The sequence below is a fragment of the Harpia harpyja genome, chromosome Z (genome assembly GCF_026419915.1).
Source record: "Harpia harpyja isolate bHarHar1 chromosome Z, bHarHar1 primary haplotype, whole genome shotgun sequence".
Taxonomy (NCBI): Eukaryota; Metazoa; Chordata; class Aves; order Accipitriformes; family Accipitridae; genus Harpia; species Harpia harpyja.
Window position 1 is genome coordinate 11122239 of NC_068969.1, and position 26568 is coordinate 11148806.

At 43.1% G+C, this 26568-nt stretch overlaps 2 protein-coding genes across 6 annotated transcripts in view; both read left to right on the forward strand.

The window, feature by feature from the left end:
- Positions 1 to 987: 987 nt before the first annotated feature.
- IP6K2 (inositol hexakisphosphate kinase 2) lies at positions 988 to 23617 on the forward strand. Of its 5 annotated transcripts, none has more exons than XM_052777067.1 (6): positions 988 to 1084; positions 16221 to 16519; positions 18667 to 18889; positions 19722 to 19897; positions 21199 to 21374; positions 22835 to 23617. In XM_052777067.1, the coding sequence occupies exons 2-6, from the start codon at positions 16318 to 16320 to the stop codon at positions 23330 to 23332; spliced, it is 1275 nt and encodes a 424-aa protein (XP_052633027.1). In that variant the 5' UTR covers positions 988 to 1084; positions 16221 to 16317; the 3' UTR covers positions 23333 to 23617. The 5 variants fall into 5 exon arrangements, with proteins under 5 accessions (XP_052633027.1, XP_052633031.1, XP_052633028.1 ...); XM_052777068.1 differs by lacking the exon at positions 988 to 1084 and adding an exon at positions 15335 to 15483; XM_052777071.1 differs by lacking the exon at positions 16221 to 16519 and having other exon boundaries at positions 1060 to 1084.
- A 2387-nt stretch (positions 23618 to 26004) lies between these two features.
- NCKIPSD (NCK interacting protein with SH3 domain) overlaps positions 26005 to 26568 on the forward strand; it is a 60972-nt gene continuing 60408 nt past the window's right edge. Inside the window, exon 1 of the mRNA XM_052776781.1 lies at positions 26005 to 26110. Coding sequence (XP_052632741.1) covers positions 26006 to 26110 — 105 coding nt within the window. The 5' untranslated portion in view covers position 26005. The remainder of the gene's footprint in view (positions 26111 to 26568) is intronic.

Genomic DNA, 26568 nt, shown 5'->3' on the forward strand with positions numbered 1-26568 from the left:
ATAATCTCATTATTCAGTCTTTTTTCCTTACAACGATGGTGGCTCTGTTGGTGGCTCTGTTGTTACAGGCGCATTCATGGGCTTGCATGCAAAGCCCTACAACTGCAGTAACATTTAAAACACGAGGCCACAGGCTCTGAGAAGTCATTCAGGGTAAAGCTGAGTAGGGGGAGCCTCTGGGACTTTCAGCTGTGTATGCCTGAACGAGGTTTTTGGTGGTACAGGAACAGAAACGCAGAACTAACGGGTGAGCTCAAGCGTACGGCCCCATGAGCCTCCTCTGCTTCAAGGACTCAACAGATGCTCTTCCTCTGCCTCCTCAGCAGGGCGAGCAGCAAAAGCCCCCCTGCAGCCAGGCCCCGGCCACATCCAAACTAATGGCACGTGCCGCACACGAACAGAGATACGCCGTTTTCAAGCAGGCACTGAGGCAAAGTCAACCAGAGCCCTACTGATGGCTCCTGCGGCCTGCAAGTCAAGGAGGTGTAACCCCAAAGATCGTTAAGGGGCAGGAAGAGGAAACCCAACCCACCCCACACAGGGCTGGCACCAGGCTGAGGGCAAGGGGGGGACAAGGCAGGGCACACGGCGGGGCCAGCTCGGGCGGAGGCGTTCGCCTCGCAAAGGTGGAGGCCACGTCCCGCGGTCACCTCGCAAAGCTGAGGCAGGTCCCGTGCGAAGGCTGGGAGCCACGGAGGGGCTGCTTCTCCCCGCGGTCCTGCTTCCCAGACCCGGACTCTACGAAGCAGGCCGGCCAACCCCCCCACGCTCCGTGGTTTCCACGGAAGGGGTGCGCAGCCAGGCCGGGCTGCAGAGCGGGGACGGCGAGGCCCTGCGGGGCCAAGCGCTGCCTGGGCTTGCGGCGCCCCAGCCCCGCGCCCGCCGCCCGCTCCGGCTCCCCTAGCAACTGCGGCGCTGGCGGCCGCCCAATCAGCGCGCGGCGGTGCGGACCGAGCCAATAGGGAGGCGGGCGGGAGGGCGGGGCGTGCTGGGGTGGGGGAGAGCCGGCCCCGCTCCGCGCCGCCATTTTGACGTCTGAGGAACAAAAGAGGCGAAGCCGCCGCCGGCGCCGGCCTGACAGCAGGTAACGGGCGCGTCCCGCCGCTCTTCCGGGCCTGCCGGCCGGCCCGCTCGGCGCCGCGGGCTTCTCGGCGAACCCGCCGCCGGCCCCACCCTCCCCCGGGGCGGTCGGCTCTGAGGGGGTGGCCGGGGGCTGCCGCTGGCGTGTGAGGCGCGGCGGGGCCCTGCCTCTGCAGGGCCCAGCCCCGCCCGCCGCGGGGGGTCGGTGCCTGGCCTGGCGGAGGCGGAGGGTAGGCGGCTGCCCGGCTTCCAGCTGGGGATGCTCGGCGGCAGCTTCAGGCCTGTGGCGGCGGTAGGGGGAGGAGCATTGCCCGGGCCTAGCGGGAAGGGAGGGGGACAATGCGCTGGTTTCCCCTCTCCCCGGGGATGGAGGGAGCAGGGCTCTGGCCTGGCATCACCCCCCGGCATGCGGGTTTGGTCCAGGATGTGGGGGACGACGACAGCGTTCACGGAGCATCCCCGTTCGCACACCGAATCGAGCTTCCTGCCGAGCCCTGCCCTCCCCCGCGGGGCTGTGCAGGGCGGCGGTGGGGGGTTACTGGGGCGGGAGGCTTTCGGCAGCGCCGGTCCTGGCTCGGGGCGGGGGGGCCGCAGTTATGCGGTCTTACGTGGCTGGGTGACCCCGGAGCTGGTTGTCGCCCCTTGCTGTTACTCAGCAGTTCTCGTCTGTCTGAATCATAAGACGTTGGTTTCCGTTTTGCCAGGGTGATGGGTGTGCTGCAGGTTGGACGACTGTTTCATACATTTGGTAATATTACAAAATGAAAAAAGGGTTCTTCAGGATGTGTTGCATAATTGGACGTGCTGCTCACGAATACCCTTTTTCTGTGTAAAACGGAAGTACTGGGTGATGTTACGAGCTGTTCTGAGCATCATAGGTTTATAATACCTTGTTAACGTGGCTTGGGGCCCTCAGGCTCTTAAAACTTCCGGTTGAGGCTTTGGAAATCGGCATACTGCTTAAGAAAATAAATGTTATCATTGTCGATAGAATAACAGCCTGTTGGTAGTTACACCCTGATACATCCTTGGTTTTAGCTCTTCTGTGAAGAGTACACGTGTTTAACCCTGATATCTTTCCTGATATATGCTGGAATTTAATTGCCCTCTAATTCTAGCCTGTCTTTTTATTTTTTTGACACAATGCCTTATGTGTCCCATATATTCAGGTGTTTTAGAAATGCATGCAGCACCCATATGGTTTTTTAGACTCATGAACATCTAAGGGGGCAGTTCTGTGTCAAATACTGTAATTAGAATTTTGCTTTAATATTTAGTTCTGGAACATTAAAGCTAACGTGAGTTTGTCTTAACTTTTGAGTCAGATGGTTTGCTGCTAGTCATTACTCAACATGTAACAGTGAAGTGAAAGTAGAACAGTTCAAATTTGACACTTGAGAGTGACAAGGTCAGGGTTATTTTGCCTTTTAAATGTCGAAGAGTTGGCATCTTTGCTCATAACTTTGCTTATATAAGATAAAAGCTATTTGTGTAAAATTGTCTTTAGGTTGAAATTAACTTGCATATTTTCAGGACTTACGATAACATTAAGGAATGGAAACTGGGTTTATGTACACATGCATCTACACACGAATATGTGTATTTTAAAAATGGACTGATAAATTTATTTACATTTGGCCTGTTTAGCATCTTCCAGCTTGTTATTATATTTTTTCTTTATTATATTACTAAATGAGGAAGAACCCAATGATTTAACTGCCAGAATTCAGAAAAATTTCTTCAAAAAAGAGTAATCTTAAGTGCTCAGAAGTGTCTCCTGGTTAAGGGTCGTGGGAAGGATTTCAGGGAAGGATTACAGCCATTCGTATGTACTTGTTTGTAAAAATGTCAGACCTTAAACTTGGCCAGGCAGCTTTTCATAAATTTATATTAATTCATTTAATTGAAAAGCCATTTTCCTACCTTTACTGTCTTTGTTGTTTATACCTTTCTGAAGTAATAATCTGTTACCTTGTCTGTGTACTGTGGTCATACAAGTAATGTAAGCTTTATGTTGTTGTTGCTTCTTGAGGAGAGGTAGATCAGAGCCATCAGGACCATGTGGTATGGTAACTTGGGAAGGAGTCAGTCATATGAATGCTGGGCTTTGTGCTCTCAGAAATTCTTTCCCTACTAGTTGCTTGCAGGGAAGACTTTAGATTTGTCAGGCATGCGGTTTTGAAAAAACAGGATGAGAAAAGATATTAAAGAAACTCTTTGCTGCCTGTCAGAGGATGGGCTTCCAGCCAGGTCACTGGTATGGTGGTACTTTAGTTGTTCTCTGATAACTGGGGAGCATGAGAGGATATTTTTGGGATGTTTTTTCTTTTAAAGGGTAGGGGAAGGGTGTAAACCTTGAGGCACTAAGGGTGTCTCAGTCTGTCAGCTATGGTGCTGCAGTATGCCCTTCTGGTTTAGGAATAGGTGGAGGCAGAGAAGTGTATGCTGTCACGTTGATGGTGGAAGACCTACTTCACTAGCGACATAAATTCCACAAGGATATTGCATCTACAGGGTTAAATTAAATAGAAGTCACTCTTAAAAATCTTTAATTCTTTAGTGTCTGAATACTTTCAGTGAATTGAATTAGATAAGGTCTGGGGAAATTCTGGAGTAACTGGTATTAAATACCAGTTAACTTTTGACGATTCTCATCTGATGGTGTTTAGAGAGTGGGAGACAGCTGAGGTGTTTCTCTGGGAGGTCAGGAGTGCTGCTCCCACAGCTGAGTTGGTGCCTGCCTGAGGTTGGGAGCAGTTCCAGGTCCAGAATAGGCAAAACAAGTGTCTCCTCAGTAACGCTTCTGATGCTGTCCTGCCCAGGGGGCTGCACGTCAGGTGGGAAAGGCTAGGGGCAAAGGCAAGGTTTTGAAGTGAAGCATGATTTGATGTGGTTTTTAATGCTAAGCCGAGGTGTAGCTTCTTCCTTTTTGATGTAGTTCATTGGTTTTCTTAATGTTTCTGCACCAATGCTTAAACACAGAAGTTGTTTAATGAGTAGGAACGTATTCCAAAAGTTCAGGTACTGCATCAAAAGATTGAAAAGGCAGAAATTGAGTTGCGACTAAAAATTTTTACTTGAATGCACTCTACTGCTCTAGCTGTACCTAGAAGTGTGGGGGTAAGAGCTAAGTACAGTGGAGTTTGAAGCTTAATTAGGCTGACATTTTACATTGATAATAATTCTTGTGTATCTGGTGAGCATGGGCTAGAATCATTATCTGAAAGCCGTCAGGTTTTTACACTGGTGTGTGGAAAAAACTTGCTGCCTCTCATTCAGTTCATCCACTTATCAGTTGTTGAATTTGCTGATGCTTAGCTCGTCCCTGTTGGCAAGAAGCTGCGGTTGGTCTCCAGGCAACGCAGGTCCGGTTGAGCATCTCTCTGCCTTGCTTGAAGAGATGAAAATTTTCCATTGCGGGGAGAGGATTTTTCCTCTCGCTGATTCTTTCATATGGCTTTCTGTCTTGCCCAAGGTGGTTGTATCTTTGAAACAATATAGGGATAGTTTTCAAATATTAAGAGGCTACATTTTAGGGTGTTAAGGTATAACTGCAAATGTGCGTTTCTACAGCATTTGTTAGAAATTTCTTATTAGGATGTTATTTTTGTGCCTCTCATAATAACTATTCTGTTTCAAAACAATTCTTTCTTCCCTCTTTTGCAAAAAGCTGTATGACACAATCTCATGTGCTGTAAGTAGCTAGAAATTTCTCCTGCAAAGTCTGAAATACTGGAAGACATAACATAAGCAAAATTGTTTGTTCAGATGAAGGTCTAACATTGGTTGTGTTTAATTGGGTGTTTAGGAGCTTGAAATCATCACTGAAATCTTTTGCAAATTCTTGACTTGTGTAGCACTAAGTCCTGACTGTCTCAGGAAGACAGGCTGTATTAGAATAAGGTAATGATAATCTTTGTAATAGGTACAGAAAGTACTCTTTCACGCTACTGGTTATCAGATATTTAACCTGCAGTCTTTGATGACCCTGTGTCTGGATTGCTGGCACATATGGAGGATTGTCTATTGGAGGTAGCTGGAACCAGTTAGTACCCAGTTTTGCATTGTTTTATGGGAAAAAGGAAGGCTTGCTCATAAAATGGTTTTGACGACTGAGAGTCCTGCTTTATGAAGACAAACTCTGTGCACATGCCATGATGAATGGTTGGGCAAGAGACAGCACAGGCGGTGGCTGGTTTGGAGCTGTGTACGTGCTCATCAGCCAGTTAATAGCCCAAACAGAACAGGTAAGTACTGAATTCACACAGTGGCCTTTCAGCTCTACTGCCTCTCTTGGTCCCTGTCTTCTGTCCTGCTGTGTTGACATCCAAACTGAAAAAAAAGAATTGGATGACATGCTGAAACTGGTTAATGATGCTGTAGGTTGTTGAGATTTATGGTGAACAAGCTCAAGGACAGAAGATGCAATTATTTAGGCTATTTTTCCTCAGAAAATCACACTTAGAAGCAGCAAGGGTTTGGGGGGGTTGTGCCAGAATCTGTATTAGAATGAGCACAGCAAAGATGTTCATTTTATTTTCTTGAAGCACAGAGGGCTTTGAGCATACCCAAATAGCTGTGCAGGGCTGTGATGCAGAAATTTTCTACAGTGCCTGAAACCTTATCAGGAATTGTGGGTGCTGCCTAGTTTCATGCTTATTGAAGATGACCTCTTTCTTTTAACATTTGCTCTTTTCCTTTTTCATATCTTTTTCCAGAAGACATCAGTTGGTGACATCAATTAGATTAATGTAGTCCTTGTTAGAAAGATGAGAAGTGAAACTGCTGACATGATAAGCATCATCTTGATGTCTCTGAGGTGCTAGCCCTTTCAGAAGGTTGATTCAATTTAACTGGAGATATGAGCTTAAATTGGTATGTGGATGTGCTCCTACTGATATTAACTAGCATTGTAACTGGGAATCTGTTCAAGCTAACTTAGGAAAAAATTTGGATCTGGCTGGATTCTAACCAGTCAGTTTTCTGAAGAGACATCTGTGAATATTAAAGTTGAGGGTATAGCTCAAGATGGGGAGGGAACAAAATGGTTTGGAGAATCATTTCAGAATTCATGGAAATAAGTAGTGTCTCAAGGATGAGGGGTAGATGAAGTAAGTGCTGATTGAGCTGCACTGAGTTGTGTGGTGAGAGTCAGTGCGGTGAGAGGAGGACTGTCTTCCAGTTGTTCTGTTGAAACAAAACCTTTTGTGTATTTAAATCTAAATGCTGAATGGTGATTTCTTGCTTTAAAGTGCAAATAATGATTTAACATCACTATGCATGGTTTGCTTCCAAAAAATAAAATGGTCTTTCATAAGCTTGACAACTTGAAATTTTTTTTTTCCTGAGAGTATGCTGTTTTTTAGAAATACAGAATTGGAACATGAGCACTGTGTTGATGGCGGTGCTATATTGCAGGTTTTTGAAGAGAAAATAGGTTTTTGGCAATCATCCTGTCTGAGTCTTCCCTTTTTGGGTAGTGATGGTTTCTCTTTGAAGGCTAGTGTGCAAACCACACTTGCTTGTGTTGTAGAGTCACTGGCTGCTATAAAAATTGCCTGTAAAGCAACAGATGTGTTTAAGGGAATAAGACTTACTATAGTTGTGTCCCATTAGCTGGGCTACTAAAACTAGCTAGCTAGCTCTTTTGCATCATTAAATGTGTTTCAGCTTGCGGTGGGGACAAGAGCAATACAGCCAAGCCCTGCAAAAGCTCCCTGTTACAGATTACTGGAAATGATAAGATTTTTCTTCAAGTGGTTTTGTACTGCTGTTTGAATATGTAAACTGTATGAGATTAAAATGGATTAATTCTTTGACAGTGATTATTATGGTGAGCCTGTAATTGGTCCCAGATGGTGTATTATGAGATCACTGAAAGATGAAACATGAAATACGTAAATAATTTTTTTTTAAAGGCATTTTTTAAGTACTGTGCAGGTGTGCTTGTACAAAAGGTCCTTGTCCCTTTTACTAGGGGAAACTGTGCTTGAAATAAGTTACATTTACCAGAGGAAACATTCACGACTTTCCCCATGGTTTTGTTGTGCCACATCAGTCTGTCTTGTAAGAATCCTCTCCTGTCCTTACTTGCTTATGTCCAATCTGCTGCAGTTTAGCAAGATGCACAGTGAAATTATTATTTTCTGGGTTTTGGGTTTGAACTTCTATAATTGCTCAGTCATCCTGGAAGGAGCTATATGTTCAAGGTCTTAGGACCCAGTTATTTTCATAACTTTTTAGGGAAAGAGCATGTAGAGGGCACAGAATCGTATAAACTCTTCCCTTTAAGATACAAGTCTGGGTTGTGTTATCTGTTTTGAGATGATGTATTTTCAGTAGTTTAAAGTGTTTTGAAACATAAATACAATTTTAAAAGATATGTTAAATGCATCTCATGAACTTGAGCTGGTCTGGAGCAAAAACTCCATCTGTCATGATCATCAGGAGTAAAGTCTTGGAACCTACACTTGAAGAATTATAGTTAAAAATGTGGATGGGCATTTCAAGTCTGATGACTATCTCCTTCTGGGCTACTTTTTAAGCATCTTCTACAAAAGGGGACTAAACTTCTTTGTCTGAAGTATGTTGATGGTATAGATGAATATACACATGAATGGGATGGATGAAATGTGTAACTGCGTTTTGGGCACCATTCTTCCTGTAATAGTTTATTTATAGATGATCTTTGCTTTGTGCTCCTCTGGAAATTTTTGCTTAAGGAGTTAGACTGGATTGTAGGATTTGGGCATCTAAGCTTAAATTTAACGATCTTGTCCTGTGGGCTGCTAGTTCTTAATGGTTTAAAAAGTATTAGGGATTGGGATTTCTGAAGGGAATACAGACAAAGAAAACCTTTATGTAGTTAAGTGAATGTGACCTTCGAACAGGACTTGACCGTTGTCCTCTTGAGCAACTTCTCATATATGGCAAATTGGTCACAACTCAAGGGCCAGTCACAAAGATGCCATGTTCTTCTATTGAGTGGCTAGAAATACAGTTCCCAGACTGCTAAATTCATGGTAATGAGAAAGGCATAGCCTTGGATTTATTTTAATCTTAATGCTGGAATTTCTGGGGGCTTTGGTGTCTTGAATAACACTTTCATGTGTGTAATCCACACAATTTAGCTCTTGCTGTCATATTTTCAGAAGATTAAAGGCTGAATGCTATTTTGGTTTGTCCACGACAAAGGGCAGTATTGTCTCTTTATAGCAACTGGTGTTTTTAGCCGCTGGTGCCAGAACACTGTTTTAAGATGGATCAGTTTCTAAATAGGAAGTTTAAGTAGCTTAGTTTTGGTGGTTCAGGTTTCTTAGTTTCCATGGCATTTTTACTTGGAAAAGAGACTAGTTCTTAAATTACACAATCCCTGGAAAAACTGCATGGGTCAGAATTGCATGCTTTTTTCTGGCTGAATATGCTTAGTAACCTGTAACTTGGCTTTATTTTAGTTCTAGGGAGATAAAATAGCTTTTACTTGAGAAGTAAAACTCTGGCATTTCTCCAGAGCTTTGTGTATATAGTTGTTAAACTTACAGATTACAAATGGTGTAGGGAAAGCTGAAAGCTGTTGCTTTTGGGGATCTTGAAATGTTAGTTGTACTAAGTGCATAACCTCCTCACTGAGGTTTATGAAATTGCAGCTGAGGGGCTGCTGTGTGTGCTTCTGTTAAGAAAAAGCTAGAAGCTCTTGGAGACTGCCTTGGTTACTTGCCTTGCTTTCCCAGACAACAGAATTGGGGAACTGGGTGTCTCCTGGTAATGCAGAGCTGGTTTAAGGAAGATAGGGATAATGGTTGTGCATGAAGAACAATAACAGAACATTATGCAACTTCAGATTTTTTTGTTTATAGTTTGCTCCCTTAATATGTTATGCCTAATGTTTCATAATTCTTAGTTTCATCTGTTAAAGTTGTATTCAAAAGTCTCCTTGGTATTTGCTACACGAGGTGGCTCTGCAGCTGTGGTGTTAAATTTACAGGTGTAAATACATGTTGTAACCTGTGTGGCAGTGTTTATTTCTTGTAGTAACTACTATTGTGTTTGGGTTATATTTAAAGGAAGTCAAAACTAGAACTCCATGTTTAGAGGGTAAAAGGAGATAGCATAAACATGTTGCTGGTTTAAAAGAATTTGGTTTGTGCTGAAAGAGTGCATCTTTCTATAAATTTTTCAGCATCTCGGTGCATTGTCTTTCATTTCTATATTATAGACAAAATTCTTAGTGGATAGAAAAGGCCCAATGCTCTTTTTGTAAAAAAAGGATCTCTAAGGGTGCTGGCTTACACTCTTGAGAAGTTCACAGCAGAACAGGATCTTGAATGTAGCACTTGGGAGTCCTTTGCCATTGTAGCCGGTGTTGGACTGTCCTCCCTCTCCTTTCAGTGGAGGGGGAAAAAGATGGGAAGGAGTAGTACCTTTAGGTGTGACATACCTGACCTGAGGTCCTCAGAAGAACCTTGGGCATTTCAGGATGTTCTTCTGCAGTTTTAAACTGCCTAGAGAGTTTTTAATTATTTAATGTTTTTGAAGGTATGTTAAACTGTTAAATGTTTACAAAAATGTTGGAACATTTTTTAAAAAAACTAAATACTATTTCAGCTGTGTTTGGCTTGTCATGTGCCAGTGATAGATGAGCTCTGGCACAGAGCATCACATTTTCTTAAAATCTAATGCCAGTGGATGTTACTGAATTTTATTGTTAAATTCCTCCAATAATCCAGCAGGAAAAATGTATACAACTTGATACAAGGAGTTCCTGTAATTGGTATGGAGGAGGGCAAGGGCTGCTGTTTTAATTTATTGAACCAATGAATACGTACTTTCCACCTGATAATAAGCATGCATTCTTTCTTGGTGGGAATCTTTTGTTCACAGTCTAAGGTTAAAATTAGGATTACCTTTCTACCTTGATGGGCCAAGACTGCTGTCCAGTTAGCTCTGTCACATTCCCAAAGGGTTTTGCAAACATGTTTTGTAGAAACTTTGTGCATGAGTTCATGTATAATTCTGCGTTTCTAGATTCAGTCTGTTTTGTGTGATTCAGTAAATTAATTCAAGAAATTTTTTTTTTCCTTTTTATCTGGAGAAGTTCTTTCATTTTTCCAACTACAGTGATGTGGTGCTGCAGTTACTAGCCATTTAATAAGGACAGATTAAAAAAAAAGGGAGAATATTGCATTATATCAGCACTTTCAACAAGCAGATGGTTTCTTTTATTGGTCTAGCCCAAGCACCCTACATTCAACAAGAATAATTTGCTCTTTTTTGGCTTTTTGTATCTGTAGGTGGTCATGATAGATTCATCATGACAGTGCCTGACTCTCAGCACCCTCATGATTTACCAGTGAAGGCTATAGCAAAAGTATTTCTGCTTGCTACATGAATGCACATGTAGTCTCAATGTGTAGCTGTGGAGGACTTGGTATTTTACTCTTGGGTTTGCAAGTGTTCCTGCTAAGTATTTGTACAAAACCTCATGCTTACTCATCTCTGAGTACCAGTCATGTGGAGATAACTTAATGATTGTTACATTGATTGATTTGCTGCAGAAGAGCTTAAATAACCCTGACTTGCATAGAAACTTATAGCTCAGCATATTCTTTTTTTTTTTTTTTACCATCACAACCACTTGGTTTAAGGTTATACTTAATGAAAAAGAAGGGGTTTTTCTACTCTAGTCTTTCTTTTAAAGTAAGCTCAATGGAGTAGTATTTTTCTGTACCTTTTGAGTCTGGGTATTTCCAGACATTAGCCAAATTTGTTAGTGAGCGTTGCAGACCTACAGCATGTTGTGTCATATTTTGTTCTTGCATTTAGGGAAAACAGAGAATGAGACAACTAAAAAGCAGTATGCTCACCTGGGTGATGTCTTCCCCCCGGCCCCCACTTGATATCATGGCACTGTTCCCCCCACAATGTTGAAAAGTATTAAGTCTGCTGTATTAAAATTGCATTACTTGCTGTTTAGGGGACAGGTTTTTGTTTACAATGAAAAAAAATCTGATAATTGAGAATGTCAGTGCACTCTTTTACAGAAGATAAACTTTTTCCTTAAAATTAGTTACCAGAATAAGTGTTTGCTTCCTGTAATCGTGCAGGATTTAAGGCTGCTCTTAAGGCTTTTTCCAAAACCATAAGGATTCATATGAGAACATTATTATGCAGGCTCTGCATTTGTTCTGTAATGAGATAAAAAGTTAGAAACTATAGCTTTTATTGCTTAAACTTAGTTATATTGTTACTATTGAACATACAAAAGGCTTCAAAAGCATCCTGGTGTGGGACTTGGCATTTTATTTAGAGGTATAATGCATCCTCGAAGTTAGGAATCTATTAAAACAGTTGTGATAACAGAAAAAAGACATCTGCATTCATTTAAGAATGAAAAATATCTATTATATGGGGTTTGCTCCCTAATCTATATGCAGTTCATCTTTAAAATATAATTCTGTATTTCTGATAACTGGTTTAAGGCAGCTGACTGGTCAGTAGAGGATTTGAGTATCTCCATTCTAGTCTTAAGAACTTCTGGAGCGGAACACACCAGAGTAACTTCAATTCATGAGTCAAGCAGCAGCTAAAGTGAATGTTAGAAGCAATTCCTTACCAATGTTAGACTGGGCAAATTGGCTAGTGAAATAGTGTTATGTGTAGAGGAATGGCATTGCTTTTCATCAAAATGAATCACAAGTTGTGCAAGAACTATAAGCCTGAGCATGTTTAACATATCTAATGTTATTAATATTCTGATGTTGCATCCTCTGCTTTGTATTTTGTGTTCTTTGATTCAGGGAATGTACCTTGCTATTTGTAAAGTAACAGGTAATGAAATGTGTAGTTTGCTCACATAAGGACTTGTAAAATTCCTGTAACTATTCCAGTTTCATAGGGGTATTGTAGGTTCTTAAAGTGTGTTTATTTTGCTTCAGTCGTGAAGGGTCATTCTCTTTGAGCATTGTAATGACTTACCAGCTCAGACCTGAGGTACCTTTTGAATTTTAGGCATGAAACGTGGTGGGCTCTCACAAACATACCCTATACTTTCCGCATTGATATCTGCATCTTCCTATGTCCTTTCTCAGCTGGTATTCATTTCTTCCTGAGCATTCTTTGGGCTGAAGCAGCTTCCTCTTCGGCTTCTCTAATGGGTCACTGATATTCTTTTTTGGTCCTGTTGGCTGGCTGTGCCATTCCTCTGTTTCCTTGGAACCTTGGGAAGGGGCTTATCTTTGTCTGGTTCAGCAGGGTTTATAGCATCCTGCAGCAGCTCGACTTGGCAGGTAGCTACCCTGTCAGCTTCCTCTTTGCACTAGCCAGTGAACTGAGAAAAGGACAGGCAGAAGGCTTTACTGCCTTGCTATTTCTGTCACTGTAAAGCTGATTTATGGCAATTTGGAGCTGCAGATACTGACCACCCAAAGTAAAAAGTCTGCACTTGAGAGAACCCAGTTTTAACAGATTCATTAGGAGGGCAGCTCTGCATCAGTAATTCTACTATTACTGAGTTTTGGGAAGAGGTGTTATTTTTGAGATTGTTACAAAGGAAGGACCTGCTGCTTAACTGAGAGCTGTGCTCTCCAGAGGATGTGTTCGTTAATGCAATTACATATGGGACTAAGTTGAGAGTCTGTAATGACATGAAATACCTTCCAAAGAATGCTGTCACCTGAGATTAATATTAAAAGTCTGAAAATGTGACTTCATTGCAATATTCTTTCAATGGTCATTGTCACATGTGAATGAGAATAGGATGTCTGTACATGTCACTTTGGTTTTACAGATTTGGGTTTCAAACATCTTTTGCTGCTTACTGTAAGAATGATATTGCTCTAGATGAGTTTTTGTTTCCTTCAAGTTATGTCAGTTTTTTGTCTTAAAATGCTTGACATGTGAAGGAATAGTACATCTGCTGCCTTTTTTTTTTTTTTTCTGATAATGTCCTTTGAACAAAAGATCTTAACCAAAGGCACTTAAAAGCACGTAGGAGGAAAAGGGCAGGGTACAGTGAGCCTGTGTTTGGTATCTGGGAAAACTGCCTAAACCCAGCTGTTCTGTGCTCTTTCTTGCTCAAAGAGCATTGAAAACAAACTGGGTGTAGGATCAGAGGAAAGGCAGTGAAGAACTGTATTGTGCTTCTGCTGGTTGACATCAGTGCCACTTGAAGCTGTTGGTCTTTGGTTAAAGTTTTTATTTCTAAGGAAGTGGAACCAATTTGACATACTTCTGAGGTTGTTTGTGGAAGTAAGGTATTTACAAATTGAGGTTGTGCAAAGCATTTCTGATGGGTGTTACAACTGTGCTCCAGGTCCTGTTGTTGTCCTGCCTAAATATTGCATAACTGATATTTTTATAATATCAGAGCTATAAAAGACTTGTTGTCCCTTGAATGGGAAGTTACACTGTGTAATGTGCTGCCAGATGTTACTTTTTCAGGAAACAGTAAAGTAGCATGAGTAGTCCTGTCCAATTCTGTGTTTGGCAATTCCATTGCTGAGTGAATGTGGTGCACCATGTGCAAGTATTGTCCAGACCACTTGGGTATATGTGAAAGCAAACAAGTTGAGCTGCTACTAATGAACTCCCTGAAGATGTGCTGGGTAAACAAGGTGTTGTGTATGGTCTGTGTTAGAGGTGCTTCTTGCTAGAGTCATTTCTATAGCATAAACATCTACAAGGCTGAACTCCTGATGCAACCCTGATTGCAGGATTAGGACTAACTAGGTGTTTGAGGTTAAGGGATGTTGCAGCTACTTTCTAAGTTTGAATTGCTGCAGCTGCCTATCAGTGTCTCTACATCAGGGGTAATTAGAAAGGTGGCCACAGAATGGTAATGCTATGTTGGAAAGGGTGGCTCTTGTAATGCTGATGTACTGTGGTGCTGTTAAAAGTGGCTGTGCCAGTGTCAAGCTGTCACCACAGGATCTTGTACAACGTAACTGTGTTTCCCGGTAAAAGCTGGCACTCTTCTGGCTTTCCCTGGGAAATTCCAGAAGACTGGAGGCACCGTTGGCTCTAGGAAATCCTGATGAAAACTCTTGAGACTTGTGAAATTACTGGTGCATTATACAAACACAAACTGAAGCTTAAAATTTCCCTAATAGAAATTGGAAGCAACTCTCAGTCACAGCTTACCCGGGAGCTCATGCGGCTTGCTAAGTGTGCGTTTGGTGAAAGGCTGAAGTATGTTAGGTATCTGCTGGGAAGCCAACTTCCAGTCGAGTCTGGGGTGGGTGGTAGCCTGAGGAGCCATCGGGCAGGTCTGTGACTCTGAAGCACTAACAGTGCCACCTTCTGACTGCGGCAGCTGCGGAGCTGCGTTGGACTGCCTGGGGTTTGAGGTCAGGCCAGGGTACACGGCTTTCCACACTCTCTGGGCACCGCAGTGTTGCTCGGCTTGGCCGTAATTAAATAGGTTTTTGGAAATGGCTTGTGTCCGGCGTGGAATGGAGAGGCTTTTAGCTGTGTGTCTCCAAGTTGTCAAGTTGTCGATGCTGAGGTATATGAGAAACTGTTCTGGGGATGCAGTAGCTGCATTATAAAAAAAATACTAGGAAATTAAAAGTAGTACAAATAGGGATGGAAAGCTTACTGATTTTGTTCTAATCTTAAATACAGAGTATCAGAAGAGAGTATTGTTTCTGGGAAATACTGTTCCGGATTAAATTTTACCTGTTTGTGCAGAGAGGGCCTGAGTTTTGTTTTCCGTATTAAATAATTTATTCTAAAAAAAAAAAAAAGTTGGTAACTTTTTGTCAAATAAGGCTATTGAAAGAAGATGTGTGTGTGGAAGCTAACTGGTATGTAGTGAGTAAAACTCTATTGATCTGTTATCCTTAGGCATGGGTAAACATTACAGGAGCTGGGGTTCAATTGATTGATCTGTTGTTTCTTTAAGCAGTTTAGTTGTTTAATTCAATTAATGCCCTTACGTACAGGGCATGCTGCAGGGGTCTGTAGTTCTGTTAGCGCTGCTGCTTTAAGCCTGCAGATCTCTGCTTTTCCAGTTAATGTAAAGCTGTTAAATATCTAAGGAGGACAAATAAAAATAGACCTGTGACCTAGAACACTTTGTAGTCTCTTTGAATTAAGTGCATTATTGTTTGTGTAATGATCTTCAGACAAAATAAGTACGAGGTTGTTTTTAGCTGCAAAAAGTTAATGATTAAAGCTTGGGTCTAAAATTAGAGCAACTCGACTTAAAAATTTACTGGAAGGTACAGACCAAGACAGTCATGTTTTGTTTTTTCAGCTCTGCTCCTTTAATTGTGTATTGAAGTGGAAGTTGCATGAAACTGGAGGTTGGCCAGAACTGAGCAGTGTGTAGTCACAGGGGTACAGTAGCAGATCCTTTGGATGCAGGTGGCACAGAACACTGCCTTCTGCTGTACTTACACAAAAGTAAGTTCTTGGAAAATGGCTTATTAGCAGTATGTTTTTCAACTGAGAAGGTAGCATCTATGGAATACTTTAAATATCTGACATGTTGTTGTGAATAAACCGGTGAAATAAGTGTTCAACCTGGACCTCGGCAGGTTACTGTGATCGCTGTCATTGTCTGGAAGGGAGGAACTGTAAACTTGGTTTTAATTACGAATTTCTCTGGTGGGCCTGGGATGTGTGCTGTTAACCTTCAGCACGGGGGAGGCAGGGATCCTTGCGAACGCTGATGCGTCTGGCTCTGTGAACGGATGCTGGAGGGCGTTAGGCGTAACTTGAAGTAGGACTCGCCAGGAATTACCATCAACGTTTTTTTAATTTAAACAAAACAAAACACACCAGGAGTTTATCTGCGGCTCGCCCTCCGACCAGCGCCGCCGATGCGCATGCGCGGCCGGGCGGGGCGGGGCGAGCGACCCGCGGCGCTGTCCGCCCCGCCCCGCGGAGGCTCCCATTGGTTGTGGTGCGCTGAGGGGCGGGGACACGGCGTGCCTGCCTGGCTGCGCCCCGCGCGGGCCCGCAGTCGGCCGCCTCCGTAAAGCGAGCGGCGCGTCGCTCCGCTCCCCTCGGCTCGGAGGAGCCTTCGCGGCCGGCTTTGCTAGCGGCACCACCCGGCAGCGGCTCTCAGCCTTGCATACCCAGGCCTCAGCGTGCGGGGAGGCTGACGGCCCGGCGCTCTCTTGTGTTTGTTTTAACAGACTTTTGAATCGGAATAAACACCTTCAGGTCTCGGAGGCTTCTGGCTCTGAACTGCCTTCACTACCGTCGCCGCCTTCTGTCTAATGTGCTACAAGGATGAGCCCAGCATTTGGAGCTATGGAAGTGGAGCACTATTCCAAGGGAGTCCTGCTCGAGCCTTTTGTCCACCAGGTTGGAGGACACTCCTGTGTCCTCAGGTTTAATGACAAGACCATCTGTAAACCCCTTATTCAGAGAGAACACCAGTTCTATGAGACTCTCCCAACAGAAATGCGTAAATTCACTCCGCAATATGAGGGTAAGTTACCAAACCTTAGGATGGGGTTGGGCTTTTTCTTTCTGTAAATACAAGTGTGCTGTGCGCTCTGTTATCTCTGAAATCTCTTCTGTGTGGAAGAGATTTTAGGGTTTTCTTTTCATGTATTTTGATGTTGTCTGAGGCAGGCTGTGGAGATGCAGGGTGGAAATGCTTGCCAAGTTGGTGTTTGGGCTGACTAACAGCATTAGAGTAGAGCAACTCTGCTGGTGATAGCCCATATATCTCCCTTAGGCACAGGTAAGTAGCTAACAGCTTGTGAATGTTTTCAGTAATTCTCTGCTGCTTTTTCTGTGGCTTTCTAAATATTTTTTTTTTTTGCCACTTGTTTAATGTTTGTTTACAGGGATTTGGTAAGATTGGTTGACTGTTTTGTGTAAGCTTAGCTGTGGTCTCTCTTGTTTTTGGATTTCTCCTCAGACTCATTTTGATCGCAATAAATACATGTCAGTGAAGTGTCTTGTTGAATATTTGCAGTGTTGTTTCTGCCATTAAGGAAATGAAAATTCATGGCATTTAGGTAGGGATCAAGTAGCCGCGATGAGGCTGAGTCAGATGTTATGTAGGAGTGGAAATTCCAGTTCTCCTAAGAATTGCGCTAGTTAACAGAAATACTTTTCTTTCCCTTCTCTATTCCATCAACTGCTGCCTGGTGATTAATAAATAATATGTCTGAAGCACTTTTTAAAATGGAGTTGCTTTTTAAAGCACATTGATTTTAACAACCATAAGGGTGATGAAGTTTTGCATACTGTTTGTGAAACTGGCAGAAGACTTCAGAGATGTTTCAAAGTTAATATTTCCTGCACGCTTAAAGAGACTTTTTGACATGTAACTACAAGTTCTGTTGGACTGGAAGAAAATGTGATCTTTGAATGATACTTCTCAAAATGTAATAGAACAATTGTACTAGTGTATATGGCTTTTTGGGGAGTGTGGGGAGGGATTTAGGGGTAAGGGGCCTCACTTGGTCCATCTCTGTTATTTTTTCCAGGATAAAGCCAAAGGCCATTTGCTAGCTGGCTCCCCCCTTTTTTCCTGTTGTCCTTTCCTTTGTGGCAGCAGGACTGTCAGTCAGAGCTTCTGCGCTCCCTGCCCCAGCTACTGTAGGTCTCGGAGCCGCCTGCCCAGCTCAGAAGTGCCAATCTCTCGCCGAGACCTCTCCCCTCTGGCCTAGTGATGAGCTGCAAGAACTGTGCAGACTGATTGATTTGAGAATAAAGAGAGAGGACTGAAAAATAAAATTAAAACCAATTCAGACAATTGTTATGGTTTCTTCATTAACCACTGAAACTGGCTAATGTAGCACTGAGCGCATCTCTGTCAGAGTGCTCCACTAAGACTCTTAAAATGCAATGTAGTGCTCTAGAGACTCTTGAGGGGAAGATGAGAAAAAAAAATGCTTTCAAGGTTCACCATGTTTCTGTACCACAAACAGATTTGTTTTGTATTGCATTTTTGTTAACTTATTTGACAAGATTGCTGCATAACCAGTATCAATAAAATATATTCCAAAAAGGAGAAGAAAATGTATAATTAAACGTGGTGATTCTAAGTGGAAGCTTTTGGACTAGTTTCTGTTGTAATGTGACATTTTCCTTGTTTTGCTCTATTTGCAAATCTTTCCTTTCCCCTGGGGATCTATTAACCAAATCTTGTTTGGATAAGTGCTTTTTGCTTTGCTGTCATGCAAAACTTAAAGCTTTTGATGTGAGGGTGTTTTTTTGTGCAGGTCACTTTTTACTACAAGATGTTAACAAATGTTTTACATCTCACTTAGGGTCAGACCAGTCAGGTTTTTTAAATTAATAAAAACTTTTATTAATTGAAATTGTCTCCTGTTATTATTTGATTCTTATTTGACTGCATCAGAGAGAGAAAAGAACCTTTTGTATCATTGTTTTGTCAATATGATGAATTGTCTTTTGTGAGGTGTCATTTTTGTCTAGGTCTTTTGATATTTGTTAGGTTGGCAGATGAGGTTTGGCCTGTGGCAAGATAGAAACTAAGGACCAGGGTAAGAGAAAAAACCCAAAAGTTGCTATATTCTTAGTGTAAAATCATGCATTCTAAAAGGCTTGCTTGTCACTTCAGCAATTCATAACTGTCTGTGTCCTTTCTCTCTTCAGGTGTGGTGTCGGTGAGCTTTGAAGAGGATGAAGATGGAAACTTATGTCTAATAGCATATCCATTAAGTGGGGACCATGATAACTTAGAAAACTTAGATAATTCTGACTGTGAACCCAAAAGTAAGCTGTTGCGATGGACTAACAAAAAGACAATGTTGTTAGAAAATGAGAAAGTATCTAAGGAATGGGTCCGGCAGCACAGGAAAGAGGAGAAAATGAAAAGGTAAGTTTGATAGGGGGAACTGGAATGCAGAGCACTGAAGCATAAAATTTTTTGCTGTCAAATTAGGATCTGGTCTCCAGAATTCCAGAGAATTCTACGGAACTCTTAACTTTCATTTTCTTTTCTTGTTTCTTTTGTTTTTCCTGACCTCTTCAGTGCGGACAGGTTCAGTAGTGAAACTAGTATGTCCTCAGCCCAGTTGTGTGTTGAGTCTTGTCTTTTTTTTTTTTTTTTTTTTTTCCCCTCTGTGGTCAATTGAAAAAGGTTTCCCCAATGTTATTTTTGAAGTTTCTGCAAAAAAGAAAAAAAAAAAAGGCCAACAAAACCAACCTACCTGCAAAAGCACAATAGTTGTAAAAAACCAAAAATTATTTCAGCGTTACAGCATACTTCTGTGGGAATCCTGCTTTATCCCTGTTAGTGATGTTTCTCCCATTGTTCACCTATGTAAATTGTGCCCACTATAAATTGTGAGCCGTGATGTATTGTGCTAAAAACAGTGACCTTAGCAAAGGATAAATCTTAAGCCATATCGCTACTTCTTGCATTACTTCCATGGAAGTAATTCATGCAGGTAAAGAATATGTAAGTAGAATTAGTATGTATTGTGTAACATATTTGGCTATATGCTAATTTATATTAATACAGAAGTAGCTTTATAAAGGTTGGAATATTACTCATGGGCAACTTGTCCAGAAAGCAAAATAAAGCTTATGCCAGTTGTTAGTGAAGGTGAGCAAAATAGTTTGTAAAGTTAAATCCACTGACAACCCTTTTAAAGTGCTTATTTTTCTATTTGACCTCTAATTTGATGCTTTGTTCTGTTTTCTAGTCACAAATTGGAGGAAGAATTTGAATGGCTGAAGAAATCTGAAGTCTTGTATTATACTGTAGAGAAAAAAGGAAATGTAAGTTCACAGTTTAAACACCATAATCCTTGGAGCATGAAATGTCACCAGCAGCAGTTGCAGCGGATGAAGGAAAACGCAAAACACCGGAATCAATACAGTATCCTTTCTTGAAAATACCTCATAACAATGGAATGAGTAGGGCTCTGCTTTTTATTTCTTGAACATGCCAGATGAAAGTACAGAGCAGGCTTAACTGCAATCCGGAGAGACTCTCTGAAGCTGTGATTTATTTGGTGACTTTGAAGGGATTGCCAGCCCTTTCCAGAACATGGGCTTTTCCAGCATGTAATAAAGTAGCTAGGCTAGGAAATTCAGATAACTTAATTCAAATCTACGAATTGTGGATTAGTTAGTGGACAGGTTTTACAGCATACTGTGTTTGGGATCTTCCACAAAAACAGTTTACTAATGAAAGCTTTCAAAGGAGAAGAGTTCTGTCACTTTTTGTTACTGTTTTGGTATTGGTGATGTTAAAAACTAGTGTCATCTTTCCCTTTTCAGCAACTTCTTAAATATAGAGGATATTCCAATGCCTGGAGTTGTCTGTTTCTAGTAGTCTCTTTTTAGTGAGCCTTTCTGGTAAAGAAAAGCTGAATATAAACAATCATGTAGAACTGGACCATGAGAAATGCAAAAAGAGTGACTGAATCCATGAAACCTGAAGCATGCTGGTTTTGTGCTATGGAACTGTAGGCAAACATCTCCACCCTGTGCATTCTGTGGAAAAAAAAATCTTGCTGTATGCAGGCTTGGATGCAACCAATACATCCTGCAAAAATATTAGTATCTATATACTTAGGTAAACAAATTCCTTATGTGTGAGTAGTTTCAGTGAATGGATTACTAGAACATCTCTGACTAATAAACTGTTCAAAATAGAAAGCATTTCATGGCTGGTACCCTCACCATTTCACTGAAGATGATTATTAAATTACCTAACTAGAAGTGTGTGATATCTCTGGAAGGGTATTACTACAGATGTTCTGAAGTGCTTTTTAGCTTCTGTGTTTCAGAGGTGGTGTGAAGATGCTTCACTGTTTCTGAATGGTAACTGAAGCACACAAAATCTTCATTTCCCACAAAAAAATGTCTCTTGCTAGGCAGGAAGTACTTCATAATTCCAAGTCAGCTGCCAGATTATATTTCTGTATGACCCTGGCTACTTTTTTTTCTACTTAATGTGGAAATTCACCTGTCTTCTCTAGAGATCAGTAAAACTGGAACTAGATATCCACTCTGCTTTATGCCAAATTTATGTAACTGTAATTTTTGATAGGCTACTATATACTGGGCATGTTTTGGGTATGCTTAAAGTTAAGACTGTGGCACTATAAAATCTGTGGTAATGGTTTTAAAACCTGTATTCCTCATTGTGAGGATTGTTCCTTAACTAATCAGAATTCATTTTGCTGGAAAACCTAACATCTCGATACGAAGTACCATGTGTGTTGGACCTTAAGATGGGAACCCGACAGCACGGAGATGATGCATCAGAAGAGAAGAAGGCTAATCAAATTCGCAAGTGTCAGCAGAGTACATCAGCTGTTATTGGAGTCCGAGTTTGTGGCATGCAGGTGAGAGGAAAACTAATTATGTGTAGGGCAAGACTGGCACCCATTTCTGTTGGCGGGGTTTTGGGCTTATGTAGTCATCCTGTGTGTTGCTATCCTTGACATTCTGTGCTTCATTTCCTTCAGTAAGGGGAAGGAGGCTTTTGGGTATCGCTTATCAGTTGAAGGTGGCAGCATCTGCAGGAGCAACCTGCAGCATGCACTCTGCATCAGTGAATGTGTTCTCTGAGCACAAAAACAGTCTCCTGCACAATAGTGGCAATTCAAAACTGTGTAGTGGAATTACTGATTTGATTAACATTTCAGGGTAGCGTAGGAAACAACTGAAGGGAGGCTCTGCCAGTACATGAATTTTGAATAAAGCATGCGGCAATTTGCCAGAATATTAAGAACCAATCAGTTCTGTCTTGTAGACTTTGAAAAGCCACAGATCTTTCACTGCTTAAAGTAGACTTGTTGCAAAGTGCAGATGAGAAGTGGCTTGGTAAATGTGATAAGACTCATGGCCAAATAAGGAGATAGAGTTGCATGGACTTTCACCTGAGTTTTTTGTTGACTTGTTTCTGTATTCCTGGAGCAACAAATGGGAAACAACTTGTTTGTATTTGAGGCTTTTCCGAAGCCTCTCTCCTCCCATCCAATAGATTCCAGGAATGCCAGCAGTGTTTGCTAGGAATAGTTCCACAGCGTGACTATTGGCATGTTTGGTGTTTAGCTCTCTTTAACTTTGGAGAAAAACACAAGGCAGAAATGAAAGTGAGAGAGCTGCATTTCTAACCACAGCGTGCTGGGATTTGAGCGGGGCCTGCTCATTGTTCACCTTCCAGTATAGACCTGTGCTGGTAAACAAGGAGGAACTTTGGAGGCACCTGCAATCCTTATTTGACTGAGATGTTTAGGCATTATCAAGCTGTGTAGTGTATAGACTACTCTCCTATAGGAAGGAATCTTCCTGCAGGAGCACCTCTGACTTCTTTAAGTACGGAGTATGATGGGGCACACCTTTAGTTTTTTATATAGGAGTGTTTGCTGTCCCTTAGAGCTCAGCATTCTGGGAATCAACTGGTACACCTGTGAGCAGAGGCAGGTAATGAGCTGAATGAGTGGCTGTGGTACAAGTTGTAGCTTGAATTTGGAGATCTTGGCCGCAGCTTTCCTAATCTCACTTAAACTCCTCATTCTTACATTCCCGGTGGAAAAGCTCAAATCTAAACTGAAGGAATTTTCCACTTCCTCCATGTCTCTGAGTTTCATAGACACTGCTGGATCTGTTGTTGTTAACAGTTTCTGTAACTGTGCAAGAGCAATTTTAAGAGAGTAGTATGTCATCTTGTAAAAGCTTTCCGTAGCATGTCTGTCTGTTTTTTGGTTTGGGGGGGGGGGGTTCCCCTCTTCAAGGCTTTGAGTCAGTATTACCACCAATTTTAACTATTCTTTTTCTCGTCTTGTGTTTGTATATGCAGGTCTACCAGGCAGGCACTGGCCAGCTAATGTTCATGAATAAATACCACGGAAGAAAACTCTCAGTCCAAGGATTTAAAGAAGCACTTTACCAGTTCTTTCATAATGGCAAATACCTGCGCAGGGAACTCTTTGAATCTGTTATTAAAAAACTGACTGAACTCAAGTCTGTCCTAGAGAAGCAGGAGTCTTACCGCTTCTATTCAAGCTCCTTGCTGATCATTTATGATGGAAAGGAAAGGCAGGAAGTTGCTGTTGACTCAGACCCAGAGGACTTAGAGGACCTTTCAGAGGAGTCGTCAGATGAGTCAGCAGGAGCATATGCCTACAAACCAACTGCTAGTACTGTTGATGTCCGTATGATAGACTTTGCCCACACAACCTGCAAGTACTATGGAGAAGATAGCGTGGTGCATGAGGGCCAAGACACGGGTTACGTTTTTGGACTTCAGAATTTAATAGATATTATTAAAGAAATAAGAGACGAAAGTAGTGAATAAACAGTGAATGCACATCAGTAGAAAGCACTATTGTGACTCTTTGTATTCCAAAATTATTGGCCACTTTCTGGTGGTAGGAATCTTTACAGGCTCTGCAGGGATGGTCCCCTCAGAGTCAGACTTGTTCAGAGGGCATTTACTTACATTGGTGCTGGACCTAGCACTGGCAAAACTTGGTATCCTTATTTATTTTAACTTTCTTAAACATTCCATATTTGATTACTCAGATACCTCTGTTATCCCTGTGTGTATACGTTCCAATAAAATTCTTTTTGTTCATTGTAAGCCACGCTTCTGTTGTTGCTGGTGACTGAAGAAGAGATGAAGCTCAGATCTTTCTGGTGGTGTAATGCAAAAGCAACGTATAAACAAGCAAGGCTTACCTGCCTTGTGAGACCGCGTGTGGAGTAGCACATCTGTTTTGGGCCTCCTGTCAAGAGCAATGAGCAAGTCCAACAGCCACCAAGCTGGCCAGGGGCTGGAGCACCTGCCCTTTGAGGAGAGGCTGAAGCAACAGGGCCTGCATAGATGGGGGAAAAGATGGCTCAGAGGGACCAAATGTCAGAAGGTTGGATGGGAGACCTCCAGAGGTCCCTTCCAGCCAGAATGATATGACTCTGATAAGTGAAGACTTGTCTTTTAAAATCTCCAACAACCTATCTCCTGTTTCAGGATCTTATAAATTAGATCTCATGCTGTGTAACCCATTTCTAGAGAGCCGTTGACGTTTTTTAATCTAAGCTGAGCCAAAACATGCGTAAAACTCCTACAGGATTAGCTGCAATGGCAGCGACTAGGGGAGAGCTTCAGAGCCTGAAAGGTATCCTAAGCAGCTTAAAATCTTACTTGGGACAAATAGACAGGAGAGAAGTGTCAGAAAGTGAGAGGACAGTGAATAATTGAAAGATTTATCTAACCATTTTTAGATAAATGACTTCTGCCCTTGTGAAGCTTGGAAGTCATTGTGATAGTGCAGAAGAAAACTGGGTGTGGAAGTGCTGAGGTAAGCGTGGGGATGTTACCTGGGATAAAGTAGCAAGCTTATGTAGAAATGAAGAGTTTGGGGAGGCGGGTGATGCCAGGATCGCCTCCCTGGCCCATCCTTCGCCTTCCCGCAGGTGTGCCTAGGAGGTTAGAGGTGGGATGTGACAGGAAGGCTGCAGATCTGCTGGTGGAAGGTCACCCTCTTCAATCGGCTATAGCCCTGCAGCTTTGGTTTCATATACCCTGGCTGTTGCTATCAAGTTCTCCTGATCAAAGTCTCTTTCATGGCCATCCTGTGCTCTTTTGTACTTTTTGAAGAGGTTTTTTACCTTTGCTCTTACAACATTAGTTTGTGGTTGCTTTTTTTGTTTGTTCCATAGTGTACAGGCACAAACTGATGTCAGTATTAAACAGGTATTTTTACATCTTGTAGTCACTTTGCTATTTTATGCCTGCATGTGGGGGATTTCCCCATGAGGTAGGTTTGTCCATCCCTAACTTGCCATTTGTTGCTGCTTCATGAGTCTCTGGTGCTGGATGCAGCTGATGAGAGCCCCGCGAGCTACCCCTGAGCTGCTCCTGGCACTGGCTGTAAAAAAGCTCTCCGGAGGAGGATGGGGCTATTTATTCTTGGCACTTTCAATTGCGAAATGCTTTGGGCAGTGATCAGGGATGCTTCCTGTCTGCTGTCCCTGAGATGTGCTGTAGGTGTGAGTCAGACTGCCTGGCACAGGGAGAGGGTCTGCGGCTGCAAGGTGATGTTTCCATTTCAGTTCTCCTGCTTAGAATGCGATGCCCTCTGCTAATGAGCTAATGACAAGCCTCTTGGCAGGCGCTATGGTTGCCCATCACCGGTGCTGCGTATGAATAAGCCTGCCTGTGCAGATTCATCTGATACATGGTTTGACTTTGTAGTCTGAAATTAGCAGGGATAAAGTCCTCTAATGTACTTGTGTTACGTAGGAACTCTGAAGGGAATTCATAAAATCCGATGAGAACAATCGCATTTGCTCTGATGCAAGCTGCCTCCAGAACAAGTCCTCTTTGTTTTGCTGCCTGCAGACAGGGCCCTGGGTACAGGCAGGGAGCTGCCTTCTCAGTAATGTTGCCAGCGGTGTAAGCTTGGGTCTAGACCTGGTCTCAGACCAGTACGGTGTCAGCAGCCAGACCTGGAGTACTTGGGGGTGCAGATATAATAAAACCCCAGGTGGAATTGCAGCTGCTGTAGGAAGGCAGGGGGACAAATGTGGCCCCTGCCCCTGAGGGCCCTGGCCTGCGCTGCTAAAATCCTTTTGCCAATATTGTCTGAGGATTAATGGAGGCTGTGCCAGCACTGTAAAGCAACAACAAGGTGGTTGGGAGCTTCCTGGGCCTGCAGCAGTGTGAGGGGGGGGGGGGGGGGGGGAGTGGGGACAGAGATGACCTCTTTGAAAAAGCTGCAAGAGCAAAATGTCAGGAGGAAAAATCTCCCTCACCTGCACGTTGATCTAAACCACAGGCATCCTGGCCCAGATCATGTCCTCAAGGGTTAAAGAGGGGGAGACCCAGAGGGCAAGTCCCTCTGAATAACATATTATCTTGCAAAGTTCAGGAGCAGGTTTGTTTTCCTTCCATGCTGTTCTGCACAAATCCCTCCGAGCAGTTCCTTGTGTTTGTGGAAAGGCAATTGCGTAACTGCCAGCCTGGGACATGCTGGGGTGGGAGCAGGGCTCCTACGGCCCCTGCTTGCAAACGCCCGCACCACCCATCACCCCTGCGCCTGGGCTTCTTGGAGGACAGGACTGGGACCAGCAGGTTAGGGGCTTGGGGAGGGCATGGGTGGTTGCCGAGGGGGCTGGGGGTCACCCGCCTGTCAGGGCACGGCGAAGGATGGTGTGATGGAATAAGAGAGAGCAGCAGCCAGGCTGGGGAAGAGACTTGAGGGCTTTTCTGTTCCTGTTTTTCTGCCATTGGTGCCGGGCTGCTGCTGGCTGGCGGCGCCAGGCTGACCTTGGAGGCAGATGCTCTGGAGACGTCCCTCCTGGCTGGGGCTGGCAGCGGGGCAGTGATGAAGCAGCCCAGCCTCCATGCCCCTGCGAGAGAAAACTCCAGCAGGCTCTGGCGCGTGCGTGCCATGGGAACCGGGGCTTCTGCCTCTGCAGAAAGCGCTTTCCCCTCCGGGGACAAATCCTGCCCTTGCCGCGTGTGCTCTGCGCAGGGCTCCACACAGCTCTGGTCCTCCCTGGGCAGTAAGCTCCCTGCTGGCACCGGCT